This window comes from Anthonomus grandis, chromosome 3 (genome assembly GCF_022605725.1).
Source record: "Anthonomus grandis grandis chromosome 3, icAntGran1.3, whole genome shotgun sequence".
Taxonomy (NCBI): Eukaryota; Metazoa; Arthropoda; class Insecta; order Coleoptera; family Curculionidae; genus Anthonomus; species Anthonomus grandis.
Genome location: NC_065548.1, coordinates 21,440,838 through 21,455,381, shown reverse-complemented (window position 1 = coordinate 21,455,381; position 14,544 = coordinate 21,440,838). Strand labels below are relative to the sequence as shown.

General features: G+C 31.4%; 2 protein-coding genes across 5 annotated transcripts in view; one reads left to right on the top strand and one right to left on the bottom strand.

Annotated features, from left to right (window-relative positions):
* The window catches only part of LOC126734565 (WD repeat-containing protein 44), a 39,450-nt gene extending 25,474 nt beyond the window's left edge, over positions 1-13,976 (bottom strand). For 2 of the 4 annotated variants that reach the window (XM_050438246.1, XM_050438247.1), the window contains exons 1-8: positions 13,757-13,976; positions 8,545-8,747; positions 8,200-8,400; positions 8,038-8,145; positions 7,736-7,929; positions 7,473-7,676; positions 7,313-7,351; positions 62-180 (exon numbers count right to left, since the gene is read on the bottom strand). In XM_050438246.1, coding sequence (XP_050294203.1) covers positions 62-180; positions 7,313-7,351; positions 7,473-7,676; positions 7,736-7,929; positions 8,038-8,145; positions 8,200-8,400; positions 8,545-8,747; positions 13,757-13,824 — 1,136 coding nt within the window. In that variant the 5' untranslated portion in view covers positions 13,825-13,976. The remainder of the gene's footprint in view (positions 1-61; positions 181-7,312; positions 7,352-7,472; positions 7,677-7,735; positions 7,930-8,037; positions 8,146-8,199; positions 8,401-8,544; positions 8,748-13,756) is intronic. The other 2 variants (XM_050438248.1, XM_050438249.1) reach the window with 2 other exon arrangements.
* The window catches only part of LOC126734567 (RNA-binding protein FXR1), a 46,868-nt gene continuing 45,884 nt past the window's right edge, over positions 13,561-14,544 (top strand). The window contains exon 1 of the mRNA XM_050438257.1: positions 13,561-13,701. Coding sequence (XP_050294214.1) covers positions 13,607-13,701 — 95 coding nt within the window. The 5' untranslated portion in view covers positions 13,561-13,606. The remainder of the gene's footprint in view (positions 13,702-14,544) is intronic.

Below are 14,544 nucleotides of genomic sequence, written 5' to 3'. Positions count from 1 at the left end.
TTTTCGATAAATCATTAAATTACATTATAAGAAATAACAGAAAAACGTAGTTTTTACTCACCGGTCCGGCCCTGAATTAGTATGCTCGACCAACGGCTTCATTGAGCAAATATACCCGGTACCTTGCGCCTTTATGCTTTCTGTGTCCATCGGTTTCACCACAAACTGGCCTTTGATGGCCTAAAAAATTTTTTTTTCTTATCACAACGTATTATATATTTTTTAAACAATAAGTGCGGTACAAACAAAATTAAATAAATGAAACCTTCTTTCTTCAGTGCATTATTTTGACTGGTAAAACTACAATTTGCCTAATGATCTTTACTTTCAAAACTAGCCAGTTTCTGTTTATACCTGCATTAATTATATGGTTGAAATATTATTGACTACACCCTTTAACATTAACTAATTACTTTTTAATATAATAAAACTTATAATTATATACCTGGAGACAGACAAGAGGTATAGAAATAAATTGATTAATGTTAAAAAATTATTTCTTCTTAGAATAAATTTTTAATTAATAGGCTCAATACACTTTATGAATTAAACTTATTGAGTATTGAATATTTAAAGGCTTTAATTTCTCACTTAATTACGTTTCATATTTAGAAACTTATAATTAATGTAATTTACTTTATTCTTTTGAAATACTATGACATGAAAAAGAAGTATTCGGCCAGTAAAGATTGGCGAAGAAAATTTTGAAGAATCATGAGGCTCGTTTTGTTATATAGTATTAACTACAAAAAGAGCTTATTTAGGGTTTTTTATCCTTGTGTTTTTCTCGAATTTAGAAAATTAAAAATGCTTGCATGTAGAGACAGAAATATTTAAAAAAAAATGTTTTTTTCTTTTAAGTCTCAATTTACACCATAAGATCAAAATTATTTAAAATTCAAATTTATTATTAAGGATTACTAATAATTAATAATGTTCAAAATTAATATTGTATAACTATCTTCGTGGTGATGAATGGCCATTTAGTACTGGCTCCGTTTATCTTTGAAAACTTTCTGGAATAAATTCTACGGAATTTATTCCAGAAAGTTTTCAATGGTTCTTTCTGGAATGTTTGTGGCTGTCAAATATAAGATATATATTGAATGAAGTATATATTGATGAGCATTGAATTTTAAGGTTGAGAAGAATATTAGGACAAAGGTTACAAGAATATCGACTTTTAGAGTTTCGTAGTATTGTTTTCCAGACCACAGAATTTTATAATGGGTATTGAGCATTATAACATAGAAATTATGATTAGGGATTATTATAGAATTCAGTTTTAAATTCTGCACACCCTAGATAAAAAAATGACAAAATAAGGGTTTTAATGAAAGATAAGTACTCCTTAGAAATCCATAAATTAAAGAGTTGGTTCCCTTTAAGACTCTTATATGGATATACTATACGTTTTACGGGAAACCAGTGACTGCAGTGACGTGTGCAATTTTTTTATACTATTGCCAAATTATTATTCTTTTTTTAATACTCTGCTTTGTGCTTTTCTGTATATAACAAATTTCTCAGTAAGTAGATTATCAAGAAGTGCAAGTTCCGTAATAAAAATGTCCTTTTATGCTTTTTTTTTTCTTATATCATAATTAGAAGACCAATACTGATTTTAAAAAATTGACATACAACTTTTTCCTAGATATTAACTGAGACTGTTTCGCAAAGAAAAGTAAAAATTGTATTAATGTAAAAACTTAAAAAAAATACATTAATGTAAAATCTGTAAGAACGAGTGATATCAAAAATGACCTCTACAAAAGTTGATGGGTTCAATGGGAAAAAAAGGTGATCTTAAATATGACCTGGGAGTCATTTCAAGGTGATTTGAAATTCGAGGTCATTTTCTTAAATGGAAAGCCGGATTCAGAAAGAGAATTAGAAAAACTGCCAAATATCTATTTTAAAGTTTTTTTTTCGGTGAAATAAACGTTTAATGAAAATACCTTATATAGGAAAATTAATTTAGAAAGTATAAGTCCCTCAGATTCAGAAAGAGAGAAAAATTTTAAGTTTAAAACGACATTTTAACAGTGGGGTCAGAGCGACACGAATCCTCCTTTTTTTAATAAAATAAAATATATTAGGTTCACTGAAAATAAAAAGGTTAAACACGCTATTACTTCCTTCGTAGCCTACATATTTAACCTCACATCCAAGCCTAAACCGGCAGTCCCGTCCGTGTACATCGAGATTTATCGAAAAGTCGGAAATTTTGAGTATTTTTGCAAGAGTAAAATAATGAGTGGACGTTGGTGGTAGCTAAACTTTACTTCCACAGGGTCTCGACTCGAATGCAACCCGATGTGAGGTGACACAAAGCATTTCGGCCAATAGATCGGCGAGTAGATCTGCGGCTACCCTGACAACGGGTACCGTCATGCACCTGCTGAGGTCTCAAAGTGTTTGCATCCTTTCGGAGTTCAGCAGTGCCTAAATCGTTTATTTTCATTGCGGATCTCGTGTCGTCGTTTCGGTTGGGCTTATTGTTTATGTTAAATGTAAATAATAACAATACATACCACCGTTTTTTGAAGAAAAAGTTAAAATTAAAAGGTTAGGTCGTTAGACTCCGATTTATAAATAAAATCAATTGTAGTATGCAAATGTTTCTTTAATGATTGGAAAAAATTATACAAGAGAGTAAAGATGAAAAAGCAATGCCATCGACAAATGGACTTATACGTAATTTAAATTGTGTTGATTTTAATTTCCTTTTAGAAGCCCTTCATTATGAAACTCTACAAGTGGAAATATTTGTTAATCAAGTCAAAAAATGCAGAGAGTATATATAGGTATAGCTTAAAAAGGACTTAAAAAATAGATACTTTTTAACCATTCAAGTTGGATATGGACAAGATTACCATATCATCATATCCTGCAAAGATATCTTCCGGTCTAGCAACACATGGTGCTCTAACGAGATTTAAGCGCTTATGTTTTTATTCTCGGTCTGCTGGTTTTATTTATAATATAGGTCAAGCACTGGTCGAGAGCCCAAGAGCAAGCCTCCTCCTACCCGATGTGTTTTTGAACCCACGCAAATAGGTCTGACCTAGGAGTGAACGGTGTCTGAGTTTAATCACTTTGTTATTGTTTTTTATCTTTTTAAAAAAGAATAATAATAATATGAAGAACTAAACCCGATGGAACATGTCCCTGGAGAGAGACCCTTCAACTAGTTCCCAGGTGTAGTGTAAACGCCAGATTGGTGTTTATTTTTAAGTTATTGAAACTAAGCAGATATAGGATATTGTTGCTTTGATTATTTTGGATAGGCAAACCTACTTCTTTATCCGAGGCGCCTGGTCTGCCGTTATTTTTGTAATATCCGTAAAACTTTTGGTTTTTCTGTTCTTTATATTTATAAAGTTTGGATTTTTAGGACAGCGCAATTAGCTTGCCGAGTGGTTGGTTGACAGTCAAGGTCCTTTCTCCCACACGAATAACTTCTTCATCTGCAACTACAATTGACTGTTTCTGTACAAATTTTGATGACGTTTTATGCACAGTACTCCCATCTGGTATTTCCGACCATGAAGCTATTCTTGCTAAAATGCCATATAATACTGTATCATCTTCATCTCATTATATGGGAAGAATTTTCAGCAGGAGAAATTTCAATGCTTTTTCTGCTGCTACAGCTTTGGTAAATTGGAATGCACTTGAAACGGCTTCTGACCCACTTACTTTATTTTTTCAAGTTCTGTGTGATAAGATCAATCAGTGCTTTCCTAAAATGAGGCTTAAAACTAAGAAAAGAAAACCATGGGTTACAAGAGGCCTTAGAATTTCTGCTAAAAACCTCCGTTTTTTGACTAAATTGTGCAAATATACCACAAATGAAAATATCCTTGTATATCATCAGAAATACCGTAGTCTGTACAGAAAGACAATTAAAGCAGCAAAATCTAATTATTATAGGGATCACTTAAATATGTCATCAAATAGGCAAAGAGAGTGTTGGTCGATTATTAATGATTTTAGACATTGCCATAGAAAAGTATCGGAACCAGAGTTAAGACCTGACATTTTAAACGACTATTATTGTGATATACCTAATATCTTGCTCAAGGGCATTCGTAGTAACATTGATCCCTTACACTATCTTCAACAAGTGTCGGTTGAGCATTCATTTTTCTTTCATCCTGTCAAACTTACCGAAGTAAAAAATTAAATCAAACGCCTAAAAAACCATAAATCATCTGGAGCTGATGGGATATCTTCGAGGTTGTTACTCTTTTTGCCTGATTCAGCCTTAAATGCTTTAGTTTCTGCCATAAACAATTCTTTACATATTGGCATTTTTCCTTCATGTTTAAAAGAGGCAGTGGTTATCCCTCTTCATAAGGGTGGAGATTTGGATCAGCCTTGTAATTTCCGTCCCATTTCTATTTTGTCTACCCTCTCTAAGATAGTTGAAAAACTTGCAAAAAGCAGAATTTTGTCCTTTTTACATCATAATGGCATTTTGTCTGCAAATCAGTTCGGATTTCAAGCCGGTAAAGGGACTCATGATGCTGTTTTTAGCTTTTTGGAGAGCGTCTATGTGTCCTTGAATTCTGGAGAGTCATCGGCGGCAGTGTTTTGTGATCTATCCAAGGCATTTGACTGTGTGGATCATGGAATACTGTTATCTAAGCTCGATAAATATGGTTTTAGAGGCGTAGCGTTGCGATGGCTTGAGTCCTATCTATCAAATCGTACTCAGAAGGTTACAGTGTCTGGGCGTTTGTCTGCTTCTAGATCCCTAAAATGCGGCGTTGGGAACACTGTTATTTTTACTGTATGTGGATGACTTGAGTTCATTGAAACTGCAGGGCAAGGTGGTTCAGTTTGCTGATGATACCACCATACTATGGAGCCATAAAAATTCTGATTATATTAAGACTTGTATCCTTGAAGACCTTCAGATTCTATCAGGGTGGTGTGCTTCCAACAGGCTCGTGTTTAATGTAAGAAAGACGTCTATTATGGGGTTTAAGTGCGATGTTCAGGGGCTGATGTTTGACGAAAATTCCCTCTTGCAGAATAAAGAGTGCTGCAAGTTCCTAGGAATTACCATTGATGGTCGCCTTCGGTTTGAAGATCATATTTTACATTTAGCTGGGAAATTATCTTCTGGATGTTTCGCAGTAAGAATGGCAAAACAAGAGCTGGGAGGGGTGGTTGCACGTTCAGTGTACTTTTCACTTATTGAATCTCATATTCGGTATGGCTTGCCTTTTTGGGGCTTAACCAATAAGGGGCTACTTAACATTATCTTTGTTATTCAAAAAAAAGCAGTTAGATACCTGTGTTCTGCTAAGTTAAGAGATTCTTGCAAACCCCTCTTCATTTCTGAAAAAATCCTAACACTTTTTTCACTCTTTATCTTAGAAACAGCTGCTCTTATTCACAAAATTCCCAAACTACCCTCTGACACTGGCCATTTGACTCGTCGTGTAAATGATGTTCCCCTACCTATTCCTACGTCTTCCCTTACCAAAAACTCATTAATTTACATAAGTAAAAAAATTTACAATCATGTTCCTCTGTGTGTTAGACATATATCGGATGTTAAGAAATTTAAAAGAGAATTAAAGTCGCTTTTATTGGCTAAGGCATATTATAACCTGGATGACTTTTTTAATGATAGGTTTTAACCTTGGACATGTTGGAAAGTTTTCTTTTTTTCCTTTTTTCTTCTCTAGTTTTGTCAACAAGTTTACCTTTATTTAGTAATTGATTGTTTTATTTAGTTATCTTTAATTTAAGTATGTTCAACAAGTTTTGTCTTCTTGTGTTTAATTTTGTCAATTTTTGAAATTGTATTTGTGTTTTGTTTTTTTAGCTTGTAGGATGCTTGTACACAAGATTATTCTTACGTAATATAGCACATTTTCTTTCTTTCTTTCTTTCTCTTTCTATTTAATGGATATGATCTATCGTATATATTTCAAGCTCTCCACTCGGACCCTGATGTTTACGAGCATCTCATTTTGTAAATACCTTCCACTTACTTGTTATAACTGATATTTGGGGACCAGAAATCTAGTCAGGTCTGTTTTTCTTCTTCTCCCAAGACCTGTGTTAAAGCACTCCATCTCCTTTGGTTCAACGCCCATCGTCTCTAGTTTCTCCCTGATTTCATCTATTTTGAAATTACACTCGAAAGCCCCTAAGGATTAAGTTTAATTCTCTGTCCTCCTCAATGAAAAAAGATTGGAAGTCCATCATTCTTTCCCTGAAGAGTCTGGTTAAATTTCTGTGATCTTGCAGGCTTTTGGGAAAAAGCGCTTTGTGTGCGTCTGGGGATGCACAGATTTCAAGGCTAGCCGGTTCGAAAGGCAGTCCTTCCTCGCCCTGTGGGTGCGAAAGAGCACCACTCTCCTCCCTCGGTCTTTTGCGTGGCTGTTCTGGTTTATTTTTGTTTAGAGCTTGTCTTTGCAGCACCTCCAGCTGCACAGTTTGGTTTTTATTGTAAGTTATCAGAGAGTCTAATAACTTATCTCATCTGATCTGCTCGCTCAAGCCTGAGACCCAGGTCAGAGATTTGGCTTTTGAAATTCGAGTTTTCACTTGGTAGCGCTTCTAAATTAGCTTCTAAGCTGTTAAGCTTTTCGACTACTTGTCCGTTTATTTTTTTAAGTCAGAATACCCGATTTCTAGCTTTCTTCTACCAATTCTCTCCTTTGCATTCCAGCCAGATTGCTGGGGTTTCGGTGGACTTAATGATTCATTAAGGACAGTTTGGGTACCCTCCCAAACTATGTAAATGGATTCTAGGAATTAAGAAAGAGCCTCTTCAAGTCTTACACCGCTCTTTCTCTTTTTTCCTTCCTTTGGAGTCCCCGCTTTTAGTGGATCGGTGAGGGAGGTGCCCATTTGTCCGTTTCTCTGCTTGTTCTCTCTAGTACTTTGCGATTTTGGTTTTATCTGTATATAATTTGTATATGTAAGAATATTATTAAATTTTTAAAGTGCTATTTCATTCACAAAAATTCTTTAAACATTTGCAGCACAACTAATGGATTTGCGATGGATGTCAGTGTTTCTCAAAACGTGCTACACTATATGTATGTACCTACCTCTACATAAATATATTATTAAAATAAATTTGCAATGTTTAAAACACAATAGGTTAGTGCATAGGAAAACGGTAAAAAAAACATTACACCAAAAAAATCCACAAACTACAAAAGTTAATAACGTAAATATTTGAATTACTGTGGTACAGCAAAAATACAAATGAATAACATGTCTAACATCCTATTCTAGGATCTATCTAAATTTGGTAAGACACATAAGATAAGCATACCGTTTCTTTGCCTAATTCTTCACAAGAACTGTGATACTCCTAAAGAACAAAGAAAACCAATAATCATTTAATAACTACAGCAGTATAATAAAATTCCAAAACCAAAGTCATCTAATAATTATCTAATTCTTATATCGAATCTCTACAGTAGTGCACTTACCTGATTAATATCCAAAGAATGCCCACTTCTCAATGTAGAGCTTCTAGAGTCATCAGAGTGATGCTGGATCATTCTTTCAGATTTATATGATTTGACAGATGATATTGAGGGTAACCTTTCAATTTCTCTAGTCAGTGATTCGATCGTACTGACCGGGCTAACCATTCCTTTGGGAACAGAAAAAGTAGCAGTGGAAGCAGACTTCTAAATATAAGAAAAAAGTTTATAAAATTTGGCTAAGGCTCATATGAGGAAGGTCTTACAGTTAAAGCAAGTGTATCGTTAATTCTAGATTTCTTCTTTCGTCTAGGTGGTGCCACAGGCACATTACCAACACCAGATTGCGCAACATTGTGTTTTTGTTGTAAAGCAGATGATACTTTGGTACTGGCTATCACATCGGGTTCTTGAAGCGGGGCTGGAGATGATTTGTCAGAGTCCGTGTGTTTTGCTGTACCTGATTAAATAGGAATAAAAGCCATAAGATACGTCAAGAGAAACACACACCGAACTTATGTAAGAATAGTCTTAAAAGACTATACATGAATGAAACTTAAAATGTTACCTGCAGATGATAAAGCATAAGTGCTAGGATATTTTTTTGAGCTTTGTGTTGATTCTGAGTCTAATGAACTTGAAGAGAGTGCAGACACTGACATTGTTTTTCGGGAATCTAGAAATGTTTTAATTTAACTTCCAGAAAGAAGTGCTAAATGTGTAATAATACCAGTAGTATTAGTTAAGGCTCTTATCCTTCCTACAGAATTGAAACTCTGTAAACTTATGGTATCTTGTTCAATTACACGAAATGGATGAGATGTTTTACTGGCTGCAGCAAACACTCCTTCAACAGAAGAGGTTTGGCTTTGAGGTGGAGTGACATTTCCACAACCTTCTTCATCCTCGTTTTGCAGTTTTTCTCTAAGTTCTAAGATCAAAATTTACTTAAAAGTAGATGGATATTTTAAATTTTAAAATATTGCATTATCACTAATTATTACAACTAGGAATTATATGAATCTCAGAAATTGAATTTATAATGTTTAAATTCTATGAGGTTAGACATAATTACCTTTAAACTTTTTTCTACTACCAGCAGGCTGAAGCTTAGGTTTGGGTTCAATAAAGGCATTATCATTTCTCTCTTCAAAGCTTTTGGTATTTTCAAACTTATTTAAATTAGTATCTCCAGTGTTGTCTCGTTCTGATAGAAAATTCGGGACTGAACTGGACCTTTTAGTAAGACTTTCTGCTGATGTTTTTCTTGGCTTGTTTCTTAAAAATAAGAAAGGAATATTTAATGTCACACTTATGAAACTAATAGGGTAGTAGTAGGTAAATAAAGAATGTTTTATTGCCCAAACGATATATCTGATTACCAAAGTAAAAAAAAAACAATTTAAATAATTCACATATATTATCATAGTACTATAAACATATAAAAGTGAAGCTTCAATATTGATATAAAATTGCACAAATCATAACAAATAACTTCATACTCTTCAGCAAATATCAGCAATTTACATTCTTTGACATGTTTTAGTTAAATATGAGCCAACCACAATATAGGTATGTGTTTGCCTCTGAACTTAACTCACAAAATCACTTTAAAACCAAACTTGCTTTTGATTAAACAATGTCTGAACAATCTCAACAAATACTTTGAGTTGATTATTCTCCATTCTATTATAATCTATCAATTAATATTTTGTTATATATGTTTTTATTTATTTGTCATGTAATTCAATTATATATTGATGTTGTATCGGATATTCTTATCAATCATTAGAACTAAGATTGACTTTAAGTTAAAGCTTACTAAGAGTGTGTAAGCTAAGTATGTATTATTGCTTCCTGATATTAGTATTTAGTAGCTTTAGTTTGGTCTGTCCTATTTACATTAAAATTTAAAATAAGTTTTATTATAGTAAACAGAGAGGAAGCTAAAACGTACTAACTAAACATTATAAAAAACAAAAATAAAATAGAGACAATAAGAATACAGTATTTATTATAATAGTTTAAAATAAGCATAATTAAATCCAAAGGACTCCATAAACAAGTGGTGTTGCAAACACACAAAACCAAACTTATCTACCACAAAAAAAAAAACAATAACTGAAATTAACTTTGTGAAGTGTAGCAGGAATTAATAAAGCTATTTATAAATATAACATTCTTTTAATACCATTAAGGGACTATTTTCCATATTTTTGGGAAATTTATTTCTCTATAGACTATTATATGGTTAGCACTCAAAAGTTCTATAAATAATTGCTTACTGCCAAACATTCATATTAGCTTTACACAAATTTCTGGAACACATACTATAAATATGGCCTTAAATAATTTCTTACTACAATTTCCTCACAAATATATTATGGATTAATATAAAAGAAAAAGCTATCAAAGAATTTTGTATTGCCAAGAGATGGTTGAGCTCCTACAAAGTATCTTTGAGTCTGTCAAAAAAATTTTCATTATAATTACAAACAGACCTGACTTAGATAAAATTATACTTATAATAATTCAATTTTAGGAATATCCAAAACTAAATATTTGGAAGTCATTATAGATCAACATTTCAAATGGACAGATCATGTATCGCATCTACCAAACAAGATATGTTGTCGAATATCAAAAGTTTATTTGCTGACAATAACTCCTGACATTACTTTATAAATCCCTGGTGGAGTCTTTACGCGGGTATGGATTAACTATTTAGGGAGGCTCTTACCAAATAAACTTGAAAGTGTTAGCAACCATAGAAAACTGTATTGTGAAAATTATGGTTAAGAGAAACATATGCCCGACAAAACTATTATATAATGCAGAAATATGCAAAATTGAATGTCTGTGTGTACACAGTGGCTGTTCATACTTTCACAGAAATAAAAAAATTTCAAAATGTGTAAACCATCATTATTTCACCAGAACAAATATAAACAAACATTCAGTAGTATCTAACACCTTGAAAACCATATATTTAAAATTTGTATTATTTAGCTCCTAAATTTTATAATGAATGACATTTATACTCAATGACATTACATCTTACATATAAACCGGATAAAAATGTTTAATAAAAAGATCAGAACCTCTATTAAAATAATTTTGATAGGTTCGCAGGAGTTATGAGTCATTGAACCAAATACTGATAGGTTCACACTTTAATTTAATTTGTTTTGTTGTATGTCTTTGGATGCAGTAGGTTTAGACCAGTTGGGTGCAACTCAGCTTTTTTTTTTTTAATTTTATGTAGAAATGCAAATAAAGTTAAAAAGTGACATGATTATGATGATACATTCAAATGTCTTACTATATTTAGCATCATTACAATAGTTAGTAAGTTAAAGAATCATACAAGACACAGACTTCTATCTTTTGTTAATCTATTAATTTATTTAAAAGTAAGGAGCTTTACACATTTAAATCAAGTTTATTTCTTAATAAATATTCCATTAAAAAAATATAGAATGTGGAGAGTGAATGTATGTGGAAAATAAATCAAAACTAATTCAATTCATTACAATCTTGATTTCCTATAATTCTAAACAACATTGTAGAGTCTAAAATAAAATATAATTCTGTTTTCTAAAGTTTTAGGTCTAAGTAAGTTTTTTTTTTTTAGAAGAGGAGGAGGAGGTAATGTAATCTGTAATCCTGTAATCCTTCCACATTTATTATCATTTAATTAATACATAATTTGTTTTATAATATAAATGCTATGGTAAAAAATAACAAATTTCTTAGTAGCACCTAGGTGTACAAACACCTGTGTGTGCTAAATACAAAATAAATAATTTATTATAGTTAAGAAGATTAAAAAAAATATATATATATAAATTTTAAATTAGTTCACATATTATCAATTTACATTACACATTCATTGCATCTTAATTTAATTTAGCATACTTTTAAATTTTTCTTCATAATACTGATAGACATGATTTTACTTTTCTCTTAAATAAGGTTATATGTGTTATGTCTTTAATTTGCTTTGGTAAAATGTTGTAAATTTTTGGCCCAAGCCAAGTAATAAATTTGAAATTGATGTTGTTTCGACTTAAAGGTATTTCAATTAATTGATCTGCTCTACCACATGTGTTATGCATATGATTGATATAATAATATGTTCATTTATTTTGATTTTTGTGGATATACATGGAAACTGTTGAATATAAATACATCTTACAATTTGAATTTCTTCAGTGAAAAGTAAGTGGGATGGGTATCTCCTAGGCTTTTTATACATTATTTTTAGAATCGATTTTTGGATTATGTTAAGCTTATTTAAATAAATGTTGTACAACCCACCCCATACTAATATGCCATAATGAATCACAGCTTCTATCAGATTTTTATAAATTGTTTGTAAAAGGTTTTTGTTAAATATATCTCTGAGAAGAAAAAATTTATGTAGCAGATTTCTGATCCTATTCGTCACATAATCAATATGAGGACCCCATTTTAGGTACTTATCAATTACTATCCCAAGATATTTGGTTTTTGAAACTTCATTAATTTTATCATTATCTACTAATATAGTTGAGAATGGAGGTCTATTAGCTTCAGTTAATGAAAAGGCTATATAATTAGTCTTAGTAAGATTTAATGACAATTTATTCACACAGAGCCAGCTTTTAATTACCCTGAACCCATTAATTGCTTTTTGTTGAGTCTCTGGCCAAGTATTTCCACTGAAAATTAATGCAGTATCATCGGCATATGAAATTGATATTCCATCTATATTTATTTTTAACATGGAATTAATGTAAACTAAGAAAAGAATGGGGCCCAGAACAGTGCCTTGCGGCACACCCATTTCTATTCTCAATTCACTACTTAGTGTGTTATTGCTTTGAACCCTCTGATATCTGTCTGAAAGATAGCTTTTTAAAAGTTGTAGCGCTGTTCCTCTAACTCCATAACAATCAAGCACATTAAGAAGTCTTTCATGAGAAACAGTGTCAAATGCTTTAGCCAAGTCAAGAAATACTGCAATACTTTTTTTGCCCAGATTTAAATTTTTAACAATTTCAGATGTCAAAGTCATCATTGCATCATTGGTACTAGAACCCTCAAGAAAACCATATTGTTGTGGTGAAAGGACATGGTTAGCAGCCAGAAACTCAACCAACCTTTTCTTAATACACTTTTCTAATATTTTAGAAAAATTTGTGATTAAGCTCTCTGGCCTGTAATTTTTTACAGCAGTGGCATTGCCGGATTTTAATATAGGAGTCACAATCGATATTTTAAAGCAATTTGGTACTTTTCCGGTTTCTAGACAAACATTCATTCACAAGATATATGTTCAATAAGTTCGTTTTTTGTTACAGGGCTAAGAAACATTGAGTGAGGTTTTTAAGATACATAATCATTTTCGCCCAAGGAATATTTAATTCAAAGTTTATTATTTTGGATAAAGATCTCACCAAAAAGCAATAAAATAATTTAAACCACTAAACATCACTAAAATCTTTTGGTGTATGTGCAAAAAAACCATACATTTACTACATTTACTATGTATATGTAAACCAAAGTGATCAAATATTATGATCAAAAATAACATCAAAATCCTTGATCTGATCAATGTTGACCAAAACTCTGTTGTATAAAATGTATTTAAAAGCTATTGGGTTTTGAATTTGATAAAATCTTAATATAAAACATTTGTTCAATTTCAAAAGGGTTCCCTAGGTTTGTTAATTAACAGGCAATGCTAAAAGGTTCCTATGAGAAAGTATATCTGGATAAGTCATCTGGAAAAAAAAACTACAAATTATTGTTACTAAGGTCATTGAAAAATATTTTCTTTAGGGTTTGTAAGGGACCAATTACTTACGTTTATGATACATCAGTCTTATTTATATTTAATCTAATTACTCTATTGTCCTACTATTGTGACCCATTGTTACCTACAAATTTGAATTGAAAATAGGGCGAGATAATATTACAGAAATGAAAAGACCAGTAATAGAATTACAGCCATACATTCAAAAGCTTGAAAAGTTCACCAATTATTAGCTAATTAATCCCTTAAGTTAATAAAACGCGTTTTTTATGAACTATGAAGATGTAGCTTTATAGGACCTAAATCAAGATACCCGAATAAGTTTGACTTTGTTACCATGGGTTTTGCAAAATTCAAAATAGTTGTCAAGTGTGGCAGATTTCTTCAAAAAGTTTGGTGCATTCTGAAGCGATCATTACAGCAATTTCGGTCGTAAGTACTTCATAATATCCCTAAAAGTGACTTAATTTTTGTGTAATTAAAATACCTAGAGCTTTGGCTGGATGTAATATCTTCTGCGTCATAAAATTCCTCTGAATCGCTACTGCTAGACATTATGGGTGTGCAAATGTGACATATTTACTCCAGAGAATCAAACTTAAAATTTTGTGGTTTTGCCTTACATAAATTGATTTAAATAATAAGGAATGATAATAAAAAAAGTTTATTTACTAAAACACTAGACATTTAATTTTAGCTGTCACAATTGTCAAATTTTGTGTTGCCGATAAAATAGGGATTGGCACTCCCGACGCAGATGGACGTACAGAGAGGTATTCAGATAATTTAAAAATTGCTTTGTGAATAACTGATAAGTCCGATCATTAAACTTTTTTGTTTATTATTTATTTTTTAGCAATGAAATAAAAACCCTTTATGAGAATATTTAAAAACTAGATTTATGTTTTAGGTTTTATAATATTTATTTCAAGAATATATCAGATCATATAAAAAAACCCTAATAAGGCGAATAATTTGAAAATTCAAATGGATTTCATAACAGTTTTGTATATCTTAAATACAATTTATTTTTGAAAGTGGCAACATAAAACTTATCTGCTTAAAAAATTATTTTTGGAAAATAGATTATTTCAGTAGATTTGCTCTTATTTAAAACGTAAAAGCAAATTTACGGTTATAAATATTTGAAAAGAATAAACATTAGCAAAGAAAAGCAAAGGCAATAATTTGAAGGAATTGAAAAAAGTACCAAATGATTCTAATTTTTGAATTTATTTGTTAATTATAAAGAATTTAGTTTATAGAACTACTCCA